Source organism: Seriola dumerili, unplaced genomic scaffold (genome assembly GCF_002260705.1).
Source record: "Seriola dumerili isolate Sdu_G_001 unplaced genomic scaffold, Sdu_1.0 BDQW01000138.1, whole genome shotgun sequence".
Classification (NCBI taxonomy): domain Eukaryota; kingdom Metazoa; phylum Chordata; class Actinopteri; order Carangiformes; family Carangidae; genus Seriola; species Seriola dumerili.
In genome coordinates this window covers 7056275-7076293 of record NW_019174393.1, presented here as the reverse complement: position 1 = coordinate 7076293, position 20019 = coordinate 7056275, and the positions used below count along the sequence as shown (strand labels likewise).

At 42.2% G+C, this 20019-nt stretch overlaps 2 protein-coding genes across 3 annotated transcripts in view; both read right to left on the bottom strand.

The window, feature by feature from the left end:
- tmtc2 (transmembrane and tetratricopeptide repeat containing 2) overlaps positions 1 to 1201 on the bottom strand; it is a 56409-nt gene extending 55208 nt beyond the window's left edge. Inside the window, 1 exon segment of the mRNA XM_022749481.1 lies at positions 935 to 1201. Within this exon segment, the coding sequence (XP_022605202.1) occupies positions 935 to 1017 (83 nt within the window). The 5' untranslated portion in view covers positions 1018 to 1201.
- A 6630-nt stretch (positions 1202 to 7831) lies between these two features.
- mettl25 (methyltransferase like 25) lies at positions 7832 to 19990 on the bottom strand. 2 transcript variants are annotated; one of them, XM_022749586.1, is made up of 12 exons: positions 19739 to 19990; positions 18310 to 18504; positions 18044 to 18150; positions 17336 to 17917; positions 16869 to 17016; positions 14244 to 14338; positions 14047 to 14076; positions 13394 to 13467; positions 11529 to 11622; positions 11197 to 11271; positions 10608 to 10679; positions 7832 to 8334 (listed from the first exon to the last, which is right to left on the bottom strand). In XM_022749586.1, the coding sequence occupies exons 1-12, from the start codon at positions 19953 to 19955 to the stop codon at positions 8227 to 8229; spliced, it is 1797 nt and encodes a 598-aa protein (XP_022605307.1). In that variant the 5' UTR covers positions 19956 to 19990; the 3' UTR covers positions 7832 to 8226. The 2 variants fall into 2 exon arrangements, with proteins under 2 accessions (XP_022605307.1, XP_022605308.1); XM_022749587.1 differs by having other exon boundaries at positions 18322 to 18504.
- Positions 19991 to 20019: the final 29 nt, after the last annotated feature.

Below are 20019 nucleotides of genomic sequence, written 5' to 3'. Positions count from 1 at the left end.
TTTTACCCTTTAGTCATCTTGTGATCGCCTCAGATTTCTCTTGGGACCCCTCAGATGGTCCCAACCCACTGGCCCTTATGAATCTTACTGATATACATTATATTCACAGTAGCATATCTTAGTAACTCAACTGTATTTTTTTTTTCCTTATGATGATCAATACTTCCCACAGGACCATCACTGTCCTTCAGAGCAGCAGAGGTTTTCTCTAAATGCCCCTCCACAGCATGATGGTGCGTTCACATGTTTATTCAGCAGTTTGCAAAATTAAACTCCTCATCTAAATGAGCTGGATTCCCCTCAGGCCAGGGCATTGTTATAGCAGGCAAGAGTGCTTCATCAACACAAAGAGCATCTGAGGCACATCATGTGCGCAGCAGGCTAAGGGACCCTGGCTGCTCTCAGTTCACAACATGTTGAACTTCACCTCTTTTGCTGTTAGGCACCATAGCAATGAACCATGTGCTGATGTGGACATGCTTTAACTATGCCAGTAAAATAAAATATGGATTCTCTGCGAGCTTTGCAAAAATCTTAAGCATGTGAATGAATATGGGCAATGCAGGATACAAGATATTGAAATGTCGAGTAAAAGCAACGTGAAGTCAATGAGCTGCAAAAGAGCAGTGCAAGTTACAGGACTACACCACTGCTGGCATATTTTGGTTCTATTACTACACTTTCACCCTCCAGCTCTCCCCTGCACTCCCCTTCTCTCCCCCCGTCTCTGTGCCTTTCACTACAGCCTACAAATAAGCAGTGATTTATTACCGGCTACGGACAAAAGCACATGCAAACAAGCGGCCAGGCACAACGTCCCGTCCCCCTCCGCTTCCGTGCGGAGGTAACAAGGAGATGACAAGTGGAGGAGCGGGTGGTGGTGGTGGTGGTGGTGTTGGCAGCAGCACTGCCGGGCTCTGTGGGCGAAACCTACCTGTCATCGTAGCAGAAATCAGCGTCCAGCGTGTTCAGATAGAGACCCACTGCCACGGCGGTGCACACCAGCTCCGTGATCATCTCTCAAAAGCAAAGTGGGAGAGGAGCTGGGATAGAAATGACTGGAATCAGGTCCCCTCCTCTCTCTCTCTCTCTTTCTCTCTCTCTCAAGTCTCTATGTTATTGTGTTCTCAATTCAGCCGCTCGGCAGCGCAGCTTTCCAGACAACGCGAGGCATTTCCCATGTCATGCAAAGTGTGTCAAAGTTTGCCATGTTCCCTCTAACCCATTGTGTTGAGGGACGGGTCAGGGGTGTTGGGACGTGGAGCTAACGCCGGCTCAGGCTCGGAGCTGTGCGCATTTCTGTGCTGCGGTGTCCTCAGTGTGCGCATCTCTCTGCCTTGGCACCGGAGAGAGCAGAGTGGCGAGACGCATGTGGTTTTCAGGGAGGCGGAGCATGCGCACTGGGCGCTGCACTGGAGAGCAAGGTGGAGAGAGTTGGAAGTAAGTAATACTGCTTTCATGCTTACTGATAGGAGCGGAAATGAGGACTGATTGTGAACAGGAAGTCAGGTATAACTTAATGTTTTATTTTTGATATAACAGCAACAGAAGTGATTTACATAAAAGAAAACCACTGTCTGTGCACAGTAATGGTTGCATAGTGACTTTTATGAGTGTATGTTATTGTATAGAATATAAATACAGTCACTTAAATGCGCCTTAGGCAATAATGAATTTATAATCACCTTTGAAGTTTTAGTTAGTTTGAAGTTAGTTTCGAGTTTTATTCATTCACACAAAATCAAAGAAATGACAGAAAATAACAGCTGGAAGTGTTCAGACAGAGGAACAAAGCCCAACCAAAATAATATCAAATAATATGCAAAATGTCAAAATATGTCGAGTATGCTGTTCAAATAAATATAAAACATTTGTCGACGTCTTTTTTAAAACATGTTCTGTAGTACTTCAGGGAAGATGGAATTTTAACCAAATGAGAAAGAGGAGTTTCATAGGCAAGGACCTTTATGTTGCAACAGTTAATCAACAGTTAAATTAATTAGTGTGAAAATGAGATATGAAATAATATGTAAAATGTGCCACACACCTCATATATGAAAGCACATATTCATTGATGATATCATAATTTGTGAAATAAAAGAGCTGATGGGTTGAAATTCTGACAAAACATGAACTTTATTGTTCTTCATGAGCTGATATTGGACTGAATTTCAGTTATTGCTATTATCTTAAATGAAATTGAGACTAGATTGTATTTATTTTTCTTTTCTTTTTTTACTGACTTTGATATCTGACGATCTCATATGTTATAGAAATAAATAATATCCACATCTTCCCTGTGTGGAAACCTTTCTGTGATATTGACACAGCATTCTTCTACAGGAAGAGCTAAGCTGAGTTGGTAACTCAAGTTACTCCTGACTGCAGACCATGTAACGTGAGAGAAATCTGGTGCTTGGTATTCAGTTTACACTTCATGCTGAGGAATCAGCTGGTGCTGCAGGTATCACATGATCTCATTCTAACCCCAAATTAAAAAATATTGATTGATTTGCCATACACCAACACACACACACCCCCCTACTGTGTCCATGGAGAGGCCAAACTGAGGGAGTGGATGTGATTGATGAACTGCCGTACCTCACCCTATGGCGAGGACGCATATGGGTGTCAGTTCGGAAACATGCAGCCTGGTCCCGCTGACTACCAGCTGGACCGACGCCTGTCCCACAGCCAGGGCTCCGAGAGGATAAATCCAGTGCAGAGCAGCAGGGAAAGAAAAACAGATGGTGGGAGAAGGATGTATGGAGCGTAAAGGCCTCGGCTGCCGATGGGTGAGACAGTGACAGAGCTTTACGGAGCTGAGGTTAGAGAGTCATTTGTTACAGTGACCCTGATTCCGAACAAGACATGACCTTGACCTTGTGGAACCTGTTGGAATATTTAGGAAAGCAGGCGGATGTGTTTTTGTCCCTGAGACTTATGCTGGGGTGCTTCCTCTTCTATAGCATTCATCAGGGTTGAGCGGTAACAAATCAGAGTCTTTGTTTGGGTTGTAAGAAGAAACTCTCTTGACAGTTTATCTGTAAGATGACCTTAAAACGTGGCCGCCTTGTTGTTGCTTTTGTTAGATTATGACACCAAAATGATCACAACATGTACCCAAACAAACGCATACTCACAGCCCACAAGATGAACACCGTGCCCTGGCTCTGCCCCGTGGGGACAAGGGGTGCTCTGTCTTGCAGCAGAACAGCGCAAGTGATTAAAGGATTAGCTCAGGAAAAGCAGGACAAATATTCCCGTAGTATAAACAGGCCCAGGGCAAAACAAACACATTACAAGAGAAGAAGTGTTTACTCCCTCTGACTGATTACCTGCTGCGTCCCCACCATGGAGCAGCGTAATGAATCTGCTGCTTGCTCTTTAGGTGTAAACAGGTAGCAGTCCCAAATAAAAACATCCTTAGTTTTTGGTTTTAGATGCAAGTTTAAATTGCACGTGAAGGGGAAGCCGAGGGCTTTGACGAGATGTGGAGAAATCAGCAGGCCTGCGTGCACTGTTTGCCCTTTTTTTATCGACATGTTTCAAAAATAAAGTCTAAATATTTGTCATATTGGATGAATGTATTTTTCTTTTGTCATTTCCTGTTTGGTTTCTTCTGTTTTAGGAAGTGACAATCATTTATAGAGCTTGTAATTGAAAGCACATGGGTTTTCTCATATAAACCACATTTTGTTTTTCCCATCGACAAAGCTAATGCTTGTGTATTTTACTTGAAATGTGTCCAATCTCTTCTCAGCACAAGAGGCAGAACTGACCAACAGGACTACCTTTAATGACAAAGTATATTTCCATTAACTCATATTAAGAGATTTCCTCTGCCTTTTAAGCCATTCTAAGCGAGTAATGGTAATTTCCTCGTGCTATTTACTCCGGAAACACTGCCTCTTCACCCCAGCAGATAAACATCACACAGGAAACAGATAATCACAGCTGGAAGGACCAGGCCCTGGGTACTGCCTTCACATAAATAGCTCACTGATGGTATTAATATCAACACTGAAGCTCAACAACCTAAAGTCAGGAGCCAAATCAAATCCACCCTGGTTTTATGGAACATCCGCATGGGTGTCACCTCCTGATTCTGCCCAGGAAGATCAGAAATATAAATCTGTGTGGAAAAAGATTTGGGTTTGGCGCTCTACTAAGATGGATAAGATAATGAGTGTTTGTTATTTTACATTCGCTGTTCAACCACACTAATGATGAACTGTCAAGTGGTGTGAATGGGGGTTAAAAGGGTCAGTGGATTAAACTGTTTGAGAGAAGAAAACAGAACAAACTGTGAAAATTAAATCAAACCAAAAAGAGATGAAATAAAACACAATGTAAGATACGAATTAAAACGCCTGGATGCATAAAGTGCAGCAGCTCATGACACTATGTATAATAAATTTGATGTGTCTGAAGTTTCCCCTGTAGAGGAGGCAATAAATGCAGAGAGATACTAAACTTGACTGGTGAAATTACCTCAGAGGCTTTTCTACTGAAACTATATGCTTCCTCATTTAGAACCAACAATGAAATAAATCCAGTTTATACAACTAAAAGCATTTTCTTACACCAAGGAACCCAGCGAGGCTTATTCTACACCAAGATTCATATAAATTCACAATCTGAGTGATGTTCCATTTCAGTTTCCCTCCGTCACATCCATTAAACTCAGTTTGTACCATCATGCTGTGACAGGAAATGTGCCTTACAGTATGTTTGGACTGTATGAGTCTTAATGACCCTTAAATCACAGCTCACTGAAGATAATCTACAGACTCTGGATTTATATTCTTCCAACAGGTTATCAGATTTAGCTATCTGTCGCACCATGTCAGTTTAATGACCAACACAAAGCAAGTTCGGTGCTTTAATGACACAGAAATAAAGAGAAATAAAGCGTTACATTCGTTTTCTGATAGCGTTAGAAGTTGGAGTTGTACTTTCTATGAGCCACACATAACAATGTTTCTAGTTTACTCTGGCTGTTTCCTATGACTTGTCAGATGTTTTAGATTTGATATTAATCTGGATAACATTACAGGAGAATGGGCAAGATTAATGGAAAATATGAATCAGAGGGACAAGCCTTGTTCTTCAAAATACATGATGATGTTTCGCATTGAAAGCAGCGGTTGTCCATTCTCAGTCGAGCGCTTCCCCCACAGGGTGACATTGCTTGAGGCTCAGACTCACATATTTTTCTGCACGTGACTTGACGTAGCTGTTTACACCTCCCACCCTGACAGGTGTAAAAAAAAAGGCATTTTTGTCCACGTCCCACTTCAGAGAGTAAATCTGCGGTGACTCGAGGTGATAAGAGTGATTTTTTTTGTTTTTTGTCTTTAATCTAAAACAAGCAGTGTGTGCTCAACGTGACGTGACGTCCAGCCAGATCCCCTCTTTCTCACAAGCAGGGCATCTGGCAGAGAAATGGCACACTGTTCATGGGCATGATGGCAGCAGCCAGGGCGCCCTTCTCTCCGATGGCGGTCTGCCCACCCCTCCTTACCCCCCCAAGAAAAACAAAAAAAAAAAAACATTCGACTTTGTGCTTGGGACAACATGATGATTATGCTCAGATGGAAGACATTAGGATGGAGGTAGAGGTAAAGGTTTGTTTGTAGAGTGTGTGTGAATGTGATGCTGTAACAGACCTTTAAAAGGCTTTTTCACCTCCCTGCTTCCTGACATTCAACAAATGATCACTTAAACCAGCCCGTGTCTTTCTCCAGCTCCTCTCCCTCATTTTCAAGCTGTTCAACCTCATTGACGCTGGAGAAAGCCTGCCACTTCCCTTCCAAATTTTACCCTTTGATTATGTCGGAGGGGATCATTGAGAGCCAGTTTCCCCATTCACATGAAAGGCCATTCTTTCAGTCCAACACATCACATTCACCAGCAGTGAACTCATTACGCAGACGTTATTGGATGAAGTTTAAATGTACCCCCCCCCCCCCCTTCCTGTTTGTGAAGCTGAGATGATTTTTCACATTTAGGAGGGTAAGCAGGAACTTGTCTCATGTCCAAACACCACCGTGAGAAACAGTGATCGCAGCTATGGGGCCCGAGCGTTTGACGTACTCTCCTCGCTTCCCTCCGCTGCGTCTCATTCCTACCTTGCAATGAAAAGTCATCTGAGGTGGGAATGCCTCGCATGATTCCCCACACAGACTATTTCTGTCTCCCAGCATTCATCACATCCTGCAAAACCTTTTTCCTGCCGTCTGTTAAGTGCAAAGTCAGGAAACTGTAGTTTACCTACTGCATTGCTTGGACTGCTTTTTGCTGATTTCTTTCCTGAGTGCGAGTCTGAGTTTGCGTGTTTGTTTGTGTGTGCTGAAAGCAGGCCTTTTATCATGTCATTTTCCCTTGTCCTTCTTCATGTGGGCACATGAAAGACACCGTGCCAGGGTGTGTTTATATACACATACATGCACGCAAAACATGCGTGCAGGCATCAAGAACAGGACGGGTCGGCGGGATGTGACTCACTCAGCCACAACAAAACCCAGTAACATTTATATCCCCCAAAACAAGCTTCAGTCGCATCTTGAACCGGTTGCATTCGTGTCAGTCCGGTTTGGCCACTGCAGTAAGATGTCAGTGCAAAACACGGTGCCGGATCCAAACAGGGTCCAGACACAGCAGAGAGCGTCACCATCTGTCTTTAGCGGGATAAAAATAAAGCCCCGGGACACGGTTTCACCAAGTTGACGTTGACAGCTCTATGGATGGCCTACAGATGTGCAAGCTGCTGCAGTAACAAATAGAAACGGTAGAAGAGGAGATAGCAGGAAGCGCCTTGCACCAGTGTAACATATTCCCTCTGTTTCATTTTTAGTTCCAACACAGTCTCAATAATTTTGTAGCGTGTTTGTTCCTGCGGAGCTCTAATCAGAACTGTTCACACGCACAGCTGCAGTGACTATTACCGACTCAGTGGCAGGTACATTTGGACACATACGTCACAACATGACAGAATTCATGCTCATTATGAAAGAGAGAACCCAACGGTTTTTTTTATCAGGCATATCAACGCAGCCAGATTGCCGCCATCACGCCTCATCATGTTCTAAATGTTCACTTGAACAGATTTTAAACTGAATATTATTTCAAAGTTGATATCGGAAAATATAAAAGCTATTTCAGCAGTTTACTTTTGGTTCATTATTTCAACCATTTATCCATTGCTTCTAGCTAGTTAGACATTCATCCATTACTTTAAATAAACTATTTCAGACATTAATCTTTAAGTTTTAGCCAGCTATGTCTAGTCATCCATTATTCATTTCTGTTGGCTATAATTTATCTTCTACTTTAGCTGGCTTTGCTTTTCTATTTCAACTTCAACTTTTTATCTGTTTGGCTGCTTTTGGCTAACAATTTCATTTTCTTTTTTTTTTTTTAAATAACCTTATCTTTCTACATCCCCCCCCCCCAACAGTTAAAAAAACAAACTTACTGAAACACAATTTAACAATATTGGTCCAAGAAATGCTGCATTCACCACCTCGTGTCTGCTTTCTATCAGTTTGAGTGTAATTCCCACAACGATATGACTAATGTGTGAACTCAAAACTCTAACATTTGTTTTGAAACATATAAAAAGAGCATGATTTATTAAATGACCAAAGACAGAGCAGAGCAGAAGTCAAGATTAAAAAGGGGGATCAAGGGTGTTTCTTGCCTTGTCCCCCAAGCCCCCCACACCCCCATCCGCCCCCCCCCCCCAACTGCCTCTGGCGTGGGAGCCTGGGAGCAATGGGGTTTCCAGACCTGTCAACAGGGTTGATCCCACAATGCCCCAGCATCCCTGGATGGTCCTTAAAAACAAGTGTTTTCTCAAGAGTCGCTCAAACACAAAGACAAAAGGCTGAGATGGATATAATTCAATCAAACGCAGCGGACAGTTTTTCCAGGTGTGTGAACCATGTGTTTTCATGAGTCGTCCTCCGAGCAGACCACAAGGTCAAGGACTGAGCACCGAAAAACATTTCAGATTTGTTTTTCACCAAAATCGCATAAAACAAAGCAAGATGTTAGTGAAAGTGATACAGAGACCACATAAATAAATCACACAATTTAGATGAAATCATACATATGATTAAACAAGCAGGAAATAATACAAACATAATACAACCACGTTTAAAGTATAACTTCTGATCGTGTGTCATCATCACCTCCGCAGTGAGCGCATGTATAAGTTCATCAGCTTGTAACTCTGTTCCCGTACCTCTTCAGTCCGACGACAGCGTAGCATCTCGGCGACAGCAGAGGATCAAAGAGTTGCACCAGTGCAGAGAGAGAGACGTCGTCCTGCAGAGACACACGGAGACACACGGAGACACACACCCATAAAACAAAGAGACACAATAGAACTGAATAAAAAACACATGCACATAAAAAAATAAATAAAATAAAAAATCTTGCTTCTCCTCCCAGTTTGGCTTTGTGACCCTTTGGCATCCTTTGCTGTATGATGTTCTTGCTAAAACAGATTTCTCTACTGAATCCCCCGGAGAAGAAACATCTGTACAAATATTGAGTCAGGTGGACTCCCGTTCATGCGTAAAACAAGTTTGTCTTCCTTGATGGCGTGATGCTTAGTCGAAGATCTACAGCCACGCTACCGGCTCTGTACAGCTTGTGCTTCTGCTGCGCTCATACAATGTCATCATGATGGGAAGAATAGGAAACACTGTTATTCTGCATTATTCCAAGACGGTTACCCCACTGCTCGCCTTGTCGTCACACCATTTAAATAGATTATGTTCTATACTTTTGCTTTGGAGGGGGTCTTTAACAAGTGAAAACAGACACAAACAGTGTATAGTTGCATGTAAATCAATTCAATTGTATTAGTGTTAATATTAAACTGTATTTAGATGCCATTTCTTTTCACCAAGTGGGAGATATCGCCACCGTCAGAACAGATATCTGACTCAAAATTACATGTCAAAGTACAGCTGAGGCTGATGGGAATGTCATAAGTTTTGCAGTTTTGAACTTAAACAACCGGATGTGTGTGTGTGTGTGTGTGTGTGTGTGTGTGTGTGTGTGTGTGTGTGTATGTGCGCTTATATCGGTCAGCACACTTATCATCACATGGATCACATTCACATGCATCAACCACCTCCTCTTTTTCCTCCTCGAGGGAGATCTCTCAAAGACGACCAGCGCTCTTGACGTTGTGTATACTCTGATTGCACGACCCTATTAAGGAAGTCCATCTGACACACAATCTCACATGTAATCAGAACTTCAAAGCCACCGGTGCGTACGTATCTCATCACAGTGACTCAGACCAAAAAATTAGCATGTTGTGCTTGGCTGCAGAGGCAGAAGACGTTAAACTGCGGGCTGGCTTCAATTTAGCCGACACCTATATTATTGTCAATGATTTGAATCAAAACAAGGTTTCCTGATTTCAGCTGAGATTTACACGTGTTCGCTTTCATCATCTGGGATGCAAGACTTCAAATCCCAAACAACAATCTGTCCAAGCAAATCACGGAGACGAGTCCAGCTGACAGAGGAGAGTAAGCGAGCCCTGTGTGCCATATGGCTGCTGGGTGACGGAGTTATGACAGCATGAGTCGCTTCACTGAAAACAGTGAAGCGAGTGCCGACTCGTTTTCAGAGTGGGGTTGAGAGTTTCATTTTTTCCATTACAGTCAAAGTATCTTTTTAAGCAATGATGAAAGTTTGGAATATGTATTTTATTTATTTCCAAAAGATGTTCAAACAAACAAAAATCACATTACTTCAATGCATTTCCACTAATTGCTCAGTTACTAAATTTTAGTGCAAGTAGACAAAACAAACTTTCCCTTTTTTGTTTTTCCATGTTCATTCATATTTTTCCTTTACACATAATACAATAATAACTAAAACTAGTACCTTATATTTTAGTTTCACTGAAATAAGTAGAACACAACAATAGCTTTAATTCTATTTTTTATTATTCCACATGCAGGGTAGATTTTATTTCATTTTAAGTCAGTTTACAGACTTTTATGAAATAAACCTGAAAAAATCTTTAGGCCAATATGTGTGATGAGATGATGAGATGATGAAGATCATATATGATATGATCAAAAGCTCCACAACATCTAAATGAACCTTGTGATAAGACTGTGTTTATCAAAATATTGATGATTGATTATTTATTTCCACTAACTTTTCATAGTTAGTTTTTTTTAAAGCAGCCAAACTAGCTTTCACATTTTTTTCTCATATAAATAATGAACAAAAAGCAAAAACTAGAAGCAGTTCACCTCCTTTTTACTTTTTTTGATATTCTTAATAAAAAAAAAAAAAAAGTTTTGATTTATAATTGCAAGTCAGTTTTAAATGATAACTGTGTTTTCCTATTTAAAACTTGCCACGTTTCTATCATCCGCATGCAAACAGCACCATGTGGCTGCGGAGCCAAATAGTAGTTTATGCCACCACCGATGTTTAATGTCAGACGTTCCATAAACTTCCCACGTAGACACGGCCACAACATAACAACTCAGTGATCCGTGTAAACACATTTGTTTTTTTCCCCTGGCATTCCCCCCCCCGCCTCGATGAAATGATTTTACCTGTTCTTTCAGATAGCACAGGCGGTCCAGGAGAATCAGACCTTCGATACAGGGGGCCAGGGTCACCTTCAACTACACAAACAGGAAAGATTTATTTGTCTTAACGAAATAAATATTCATTCGTATCAATGTTTTTTCACAGTAACAACCGACCTGGTACAAAATGGCACTTTTCCTGTAAGTTGTTCCTTTCAGCTTTCTCCCAGTACTAAGACCACATACCAAAAAACCCACCATGACTAGTGTCTTCTCAGTGACTGGCGAGCAAGAAACCATTCCACTGTTTTATGTCTTGAAGGAAAATTGGTCTGTTGGTTGACACCACAATTAGCGGCCAGAGCTGAAACCAGAGGCTGCTTTTCTTCCTCTTCTGTACAGCCATTCCTGCGTTTCTTTCCCCCCGCAGACTGCAATGACCTCACTTAATGGTCTGCAATTTATTGGCATTATACATCTCATTTTACAGGGTTGAAAATGTTTTACACAAAGCAGAGTTGAAACAGGTTGTTGTGGTGTAACGATATGTTAAGTATAGGATTAAGGATTTAAAGTCTTCTTTCATTTGTGAGAAGATAAAGAAAGAACTCACCATGTTGAAGGCGCGCATCTCGCCCATTCGTGTTCTGTATGTGTCACGGTAACCCTGGATGTCGTCATCGGAGAGCTGAGGAAAAAAAAAAAAAAAGGAAAGGTGTCATCCTTGTTGAAAAGGAGGGCGCTTGGTGTGAAGAGGAGTGTCTGGAAACATCCTGGGTACCGAGCACCTGTTTCATTTATCAACCCCACATGAATTTGGAGATTTTCTAAATAAACACTAGGGAGGAAACATTTTCCCTCTCATCGGACAGAAATAATGAGCATTTTTCAGAGCACTTCCCACAGTTTGTTTCTGGAAGGTGTTGTAAGACGACTGGCCCTGACCTTTGATTCATCCAGTTCCAGCCTGCGTAGAGCTCGACGAACGTAGTCCACAAACGATTTAGCCTTGGAGTACACGTTCCCAACTCGCTTCTCACTGTGGAGCAAACACACGTACATATATATCATTTCTCAGGCCTTGAACGTCTCATTTCTGCCTGATGAGATAAACAACATTCGCTCTTTTAGTCTCATGCGTGTCGCCTGTTTTTGTTTTGTTTTTTGTTTTAAATCAAGCCTTAGCAACCAGAAGCAAACCATTAAACACTTGTAAAGGACTAAACGGTGATGAATAGGTGCTGCTTGGAGAAAACTAATGAATATTCGATCCTGATCTGATGTTAGCCATTAAACTGAAGGTCACAGAGCAGTGACCAGCGGTGCTCAGTGTCTGTTAGGAGCCTTTGATCGTGTCTGCACCGAGCACATCTGATAAGGGCTAATTGAAATCTGTAGCATTTCTTTCTTTCGTTTGTTCGGATGAGGAGAGCGATGACCATCCTCCGCCAAAGAGCCTGAAAGTCTTCAGTCATTAGAAATGCAAAATAACAAACGACCCCAGAAGTGAAGGTTTTATGGGTGTAAAAGCAGCAGGTTTAAACTTTTGAGAGCCAGCAGTTGCTCATGTTTGGAAAGCATCACATAGCAAGTGAACCAAGGCCAAACTGCAGTCTGACTGATGCTGTATTCCGCCTTTTCCTCTGGTTTTTAACTTGTACTGCACAAGAAGAAAATGTTCAGTTATATAAAAGCAAAGACAAGTCCAGTAGGGCTGCCTGCAACTACTGATTATCTTCATTATGAATGTATGTATTGATTTTGTTTTTTTTTTTTTAAAGCTTTGTCTATAAAATACCAGATGAATACCAGTGATAAATGTTCAACAGAATTTGCCAAAGCCCAACGTAACAACTTCAACTTGCATGTTTTTTTTTTTTGCGTCCAACAGCCATAACCCAAAGATATTCAAGATCAATATTCAATTTAGAATCATACAAAAAATGGCCACATTTGAGAAGCTAAAACCAGCATTTTTTTTTTTTCACCTGTCTTGCTCTAGGAATGGCTGTGTCCATCTGTCGGTCCACAGACAGAAATATCTCAACGACTGCTGGATGGGTTGCCATGACATTTCGTGCAGACATTCATGGTCCCCAGAGGATGAATCCTACTGACTTTGGTGATCCCCTGCCCTTTCCCCTAGCGCCAGCATGAGGATGACATTTGGCATTTTGAGTGAAATGTCTCGACAACAATTGGATGGATTGACATCAAATCTGACATCAATCAAACGTTCCCCAGAAGATGAATGGTAATAATACTGATCCCTTCAGCTTTTATCTTCCACCATCACCCTCGGATAAAATTTTCAGTTTGTTCAATACTCTGGTTGTTAGCATGCTAACACGCCATAACGGTGCGCATGATAAATCTGTGAAAAGCTGCGACAATGCTTGCAGTGACCCTGTTAGCGCTAGTCTTGACTTAAATGACTGATTATCACAATTCTCGTCAATTAATTTTCTGTACAAGAACTCATTTCAGCTCTCAAGCCTATAATGCATATGACTTTTGTTGCAGGTCTTGGTTCATTTGTAACCCAAATAAACCAGGAACAAAAACATTTCCGTTCTGGTTCAGAACAAAGAGAAACAAACAGTGAGTGAGATTTCACCCTTTAGATTCCTACTGTTCTGTTCTACCTCATTCCCACAGAAGACACTTGTTACTGTGTGTGGACACTGGGACATACCGTGTAATTCACATTTTGAAACACACAGTGATGGAGCTAAATGTCATGAATAATTGAATGTGGGCTGTAATTTCTCAGAGTGGAGTAATTCCAGATGTTAATGCCTGCATATTACCTTTTATAGGAGCTGTAGTGGTCCCTCAGAATCACATGAAGGACTGCGCGGTAGAACAGAGACTCCATCTGAATCTATAGAAAAGGTCAAAGATAACTTGATTCAGCATAATGCAAGTTATTGCATCTTTCACATGAAATCTTTGCTATTCCTTTGTGGCCCTTCCAGCATGTGTACGAACACTTGATGAATATTTCTGACACTTTCCAAGCCTGATGCAACGCAAGCAGGCAATCAAGCCTGTTTTTGGATTCAGACGCCAGTTCCAAAAAAGTAATCAATCTTTCCGTGATTGCATTAATATTTATAAACATTCCATATTAATGGCTGCTGGTATCGTGTATCAGCTTTGGCCTGGAGCTCTGCGTTCTACATTTCAAATAAATACACTGTGAGTCAATCACGGACTAAAAACAAAAGCAGAATTAACGAGCTGATTGTTTGAATGCATGCAGGAGATCTACGGTGAAGATAAAACAGTCTGGGGTGATTGTGAGCACCCATGTTTGTGGTTTGAAGGAATTTGATGGATTTGTTTTGATGGGCGCGAAGTAATGACAGTGTAGAGAAAAACGTTTAACTCCCATTCTTGTGCAATGATGACTATTGGTTTATTATAGTGATTACAGTGAGTCTGCAGGCCCCCTACTTACCCCCTGGCCGAGTGAGACTCTCTCCAGCGCCTGTTTTTGTTAGAAGAACAGTAAAGCGTTAAAGATGAGTAAAAACTGAGCTGTTGCTGAAGTTGCAAAAAAAAAAAAGGCCACTGCAGTCTAAACACCACATGTTTATGTCAGAAAGATGCTGCTGTGCACATTTTTTTTTTTTTTGTGGTGTCACCCAAACTTACCAAACACGCAGACATCCTGGCGTTTCTGCCGCAGAACCAGGACTGGTCGCGGAGGTACTGACTCAGTGGGAAACCACACACGCCGTGTGAACACTCTGCGAAGAAACGCACACAGATAATAGGAGCGCAGTGATGTATCAGTTTGGTTGAGTAATGCTTTCTTTCTTTTTTCACACAGCTGCAGTCAGTGGATATAAATTTTAAATATTTACTGGGGAATGTTGAAGTTACTTTGATTTATAAAGACATTGATAAAATATTCCATCTGTTCATCTTTATCTTCTAAACTTGACTGACGTGACTGGAATGACTAAATAATTTACCGGCTGTTCGTGTGTTCAGCGTCAGAAGGATTGTTTGACATTATAGGAAATACGCTTGTTTGCTTTCTCGCCTAGAGTTGGATGAGAAGATCAACACCACTCTCGCATCTGTCCATTAAATCTGAAACTACAGCCAGTTAGCTGTTAGCTCAGCATAAGGACAGAAATTGTCCAGAATCTCTTTTGCCTGTTCGCAGTGGATTCCTAGCTAGCTTAGCAATAACATTCATTGTTATTGGTTTTTGTATGGTTCAGACAAACAAGTTTATAGCATCTGTTTCCCCCTGTTCCGAGTTGTTATTCTAATCTAAGAATAAGTCTAAATCTCAGCAATAAAGGAAATAAATATATTAGACTCTAAGCAGAGGAATTGAGAAAAAACAACTTCCCTCTTAAATATTTTGCCTTAAAAAGTCAGAACTGCTGACCTCTGATTGCTGCTGAAAACACCAACATCAATCACATATTTCTTACTGTAGCAGTTCTTTGCATGCGCGCGCACACACACACACACACACACACACACACACACACACACACACACACACACACACACACACACACACACACACACAAAGACAGATTCCCAGTGGGAGGGTACTGAGTGTGACTACTTGACAGCCTGCCATCCTTTTCATGTCACTTCTAAAAGGGTCAGTGACTGAGGCCAAGGCGCAGTGAATCCAGAGGGATACGGTCAAAAGAAGCACTAATAACATGTGCAGCTGGGGCCGGTCGGGCTCTCGCAAAACTGCTCTGGACACGCTAACACGTTAGCAGTCAGGTTAGCTTCCCCTCCGCCCAGGCACGGGCCATCGGGCAGGCGATTGAAGTGGACAAGTCTTTCCTCGGTCTGACGGGTGGATTACAGTGTGCACGCAGAGCTGTTTATAGTCTCTAGCTTCATGTTGACCACAGAGTTGACATCTGAAGTGGCCGTGTACATGCACTGCAATTCAGAAAGACAAATATTTCTGATGTCCTTGTGCGCAAGTGGACACGTACACTTGAATACACGCTGGTTCCCAGACCTCAGACGCCAGAATATACTCACCTCTGAGAAGTTGTTTTTCTTTGTGAGTAAATAGCAGGAGATTGGAAACCTAATGTACAAGAAATTTAAGGAATTGCTTAATTCCTAAATAAGTAGATCATATAAATGTATCACTGCCTTCTATAATGGAACTTTTCAGCTATTTAGCTCCATTCTAGGGTGAGGCAGGCCACCACCGGAGCTGGCCTGCATCCCAGACTGCACTGTAAGGCCAACAGGGGGAGAGAAAATGTGTGTGTGTGTGTGTGTGTGTGTGTGTGTGTGTGTGTGTATGCCTTTGTTCCCTTCCTTAAAAGACGGAGCTGGAGTTTGAGAAACAAGCATGGAAAGGAGTGTTTTCAATCAGCCATCGTGATATCATTTTCCGCTCTTGGCTGAAGCTACGTCGGACCTGATGATGCGAGAGTCGAAGGTCACGCTGTTAACAAGAGATGACGCGATTCCGTATCAACTTCAGCGAGGGATCCTTCGTATAGATGCGAAGAGGCTCCAGTCACAGCATGCGGACACATGTAGACGATTTCATACCTCATAAACTGTGGAGTGAATGGGGATGAAACGGGGATGATATCAGTCCGTTGTCCTGCATTCTGGGACCTGAGCTAACCGTCAAGTTGAGGCGGCAGCAGAGAACGGCAGTGCGGAAGCCAACGCTAACTAAAATAACAGCAAAGATGAAATACTACACACTAGATGCAGATTCAGTCTCTTCCAATTGATTCTCTTCTAAATTGAAAGGTCAAAAAAAAATCTCATTTTCAGCGGCCTTACACAGCCATTCTAAATCCATAAATCCACTCTAATGGCTCTAACAGCGGGTTACTGAAGTCAACTCAATCTCCAGAGGGGTAGCTTGGCTGCGTCTCCAGACTCCAGACGGAACATCTGACTTGTTTACTATAAAATATGAATATGAGTGTTAATGTGGGAAGATGAGATTTCATTTCAGGTTGGAACAAAGCGATGACTTGGACGATGCAGGTGTCTGAGGTGTGAGTGAAAAACAAGGAGAGAGATAGAAATAGAAAGAAAGACTGTGATCTTTGTGTAGAACAGAAACCATATGTGCTCTGTGTGTGTGTGTGTGTGTGTGTGTGTGTGAGGACTCACGGCTTTACGACACACAGAGAGACAGACAGAAAGCACACTAATCCGTATCTGATTGTTTTACTGTCTGTGTGTGTGTGTGTGTTAGTGTGTGTGTGTGTGTGTGTGTGTGTGTGTGTGTGTGTGTGTGTGTGTGTGTACCCTGTTGGGCATGGTCAAACTCCTCAGACAGCAGGTGATAGCAGCAGCCCACGCTGCAGACTGCAGCCAGCTCCGGTTTAGCCACAAACATCCTCAGGGTGCTGGGAGCCAAGTCGCCACACGTGTGCAGGCCGACCATGACAGCATCCTGGAGTCGGGAGAAAGTATGCAGAGAGCAGGAGAAGAAGAGGAGGAGGAGGGGTTTGGAGATCGATGGTGAAATTTATTGATGATGACGCCCTGCACATTTGGCACCGCACTCACATCCCACACTCGCCCCAGTAATGCAAACTCCAGCCCACTGCGACAGACGTGTAATTTTAGGAGCCGCTGTGGGAATCGTGCTTCGCTACTATGCGGCTGGACTCCTATCTGCACCACCACCGCACACGCAGTAAATCTATTTTCAACATTTACTTTTGGCTTTTTTTTTTGTGTGTGTGTGTGTGACTTTTGGATCTGCTCACCTCCAGCTCACTGATGAGCTCTCGCAGCTCCGTTTCCGCAGTAACGTAAGATGTGAGGGGTGAAAACACGACGCTGGCGCTGTGAGTTCTGTTCAGAGCCTTCCTCTCCAGGTTCTCCCTTTTCCTCCTCTCCTTCTCCTCAGCGCTCAGCTGGCTGGGGGGAATTCTGGGGGGTGTAGTCTGTATCACATCCACTGATAGGGCGCTAAGGAAGTGCTCCTCTGTTTCTGGATTTGCCTCCGAATGCCTTTCAACTGTGGGGCTGACATCTGATAACACAGTTGACACCTTCTCCTCTTCCTGTGTCACAATTCCTCCCCCAGCACATAAGACATCACTGTCTCCATTCGGTCCAGACTTTATTTCTACTAGCTCCTCCTGAGGTGAATGTGTTGCCTCTCCCTGTGCCCTCTCTGCCTTGGTGTATTTCTGGTACACCCTGGAGAACTTCTTCAGCTTCCTGTTCCTCTCCTGGGCTCCATGGGTGTTGGTGCTGGAGGAATCGATGCCATAGACCCGGAGACCATACTGCAGAGACAGGAAAGAACTGAGGTAGCCTTTCCCCGAGCCCACGTCTATCACCTGGGTAGGAGAGAAAAGATGGAAGGACCAATTAAATCCAAAATCAGGATACAAAAACAAAACTTCCCTCTGTTCACAGAAGCCTTTAAGGCATTCATAGCAACTTAAAAAAATGTTTAACTCTACCTGTTTGACTCCACAGTGCTGGGCCAAACAAGCCACCACCTCAGACATGGACTGGACCTCGTGAGATTTCTTAGAGTTCATGAACTCATCTGGCTCCAGCTCAGCACCTGGGTTACACAGAACATACGTATAACATATTTACTAGTACTGTTCCTTTAAATAAATCCCACATCAATCCTATGACAGCACCCGAGTTATGGTCATAATGTGAGCTGGACAATCCTTGACTGGTTTCCTATTCTCAACATGAAACATTGTGTTCTTACACTGTTCTTTACCCATGTCTGCTGTTGGAGCTCCAGGCTCAGACCTGTTCTCTCTGAGGGCCTGCAGTAGCTCATCCCTGCTCCAGCAGACTCCAAGGCCTGGAAGTGAGTGGGCCTTGGCTGCGTGTAAAAGTTCATGGATATCAACCAGCCGGTTTGTATCACTGCAAAACCCAAATGTGGTCTTGGATTGCTCTGTTTGGGGAGACAGGCAAAGAAATATTAGTAAAATTGCACAAAACTAGCTTTAATTAGTAGAACTTTGTATTTATTTCTATGTATGTGTAAGTAGATATTAAATTGTAATACATCCATTCGAATTTTGAAACCACTGAAAGGCTTTGTTTAAAACCCAATACAAGGAAGGTGAATACAATTTCATTTGTTGTGCTTTCAGCATTGAAAAATGACATTTATAGATTGAAGAGCAACAACACTTTCCAGAAACAATGTTCTGGTTACAGCTGGATAATCCACAGACCTCACTGTAAATGTGTTTTCATTGGAACTACTTTCTCCCAAAAAATGAGTGCCCATGAAAACTGCTGACTGTGTGTTCTCAAAAAAATAAGATCAAATCAAAAAAGATGGCGAATAATGCCAAAACCCATACACTTGGCTTGATACCACTGGAGGTAGAGAATGTTTTTTTCATGTTAGACAATTTTTAAATCAACGCATTAAAAATATTTGACTATGAAAGGAAGAAAATGAATTAATTAGAGCTTTTGGGTTGCAAGAAATATATTTGGCTAGTGTTTAGCACTAGCACAACAATGCACTTACAAATGTTGGTTATCTATTTAAAATTTAATAAGCAGGTACAGTAGGGCTGCAACTAATGATTATTTTCATATTCAATTAACCTGCCAGTTATGTTCTTAAGTAATGAATTAATTGATTGGTCTTTAAAACTTCAAATAAAGGTGAAACATGTCCATCACAATTTCCAAAAGCCAAAAGTGAAGTCAACAAATCAATTGTTTTGTCCAACCAACTTTTCAAACCCCAAAGATATTTCATTTACATTCATATTAAGGCAACAAATCATCTCATTGTGGAAGCTGACACAACCAAATGTTGACTAAGAACATTAATTGATTATCAAAATAGCTTATAATGATTTTTCTTTGCATAAGTTAACCGATCAATTGACGAATCATTGTATCTCTAATCATGAGCAATCGTTGCAGGTAAAGGGGCTTTTTCGCAACCTGGCAACCCAAGAATTGTTCTAATTAAGAGCAATCGTTGCAGGTAAAGGGGCTTTTAACAGCCTGGCAACCAAAAAATTGTTGTAATTAATGTCGTATGAGCATATTTTAAATAATTCATGAACCATTTATTAAAAATATCCTATTGTAAAGTGGTACCAACAAGAGTACTCTCAAAACTTTCCCATATTTAAGGCCAGACTGAATTTGTTCACCTTTTCCTTTGGACTCTGGCTCTCTCTGCTGGTCACCACCGCAGCTAACAGCTGACAGGATTTCCTCCGGTGGCACGGCCACGAACCGTTTCCACACGTCATGAGTGTAAAACTCCACCGTGTGAGCGTTGGCAATGCTCAAAGTTACAGACAGAAACCGCCTGACTTCATCTATCTGTCGCTGAATTTCTGTCAGACTGAATGAGGAGGACAACATGTTAAACAGCTCTCTGAAGCAGACCTGGCTGCAGCATGGAGGAAGTCTTCCGCTGCTGATGTAC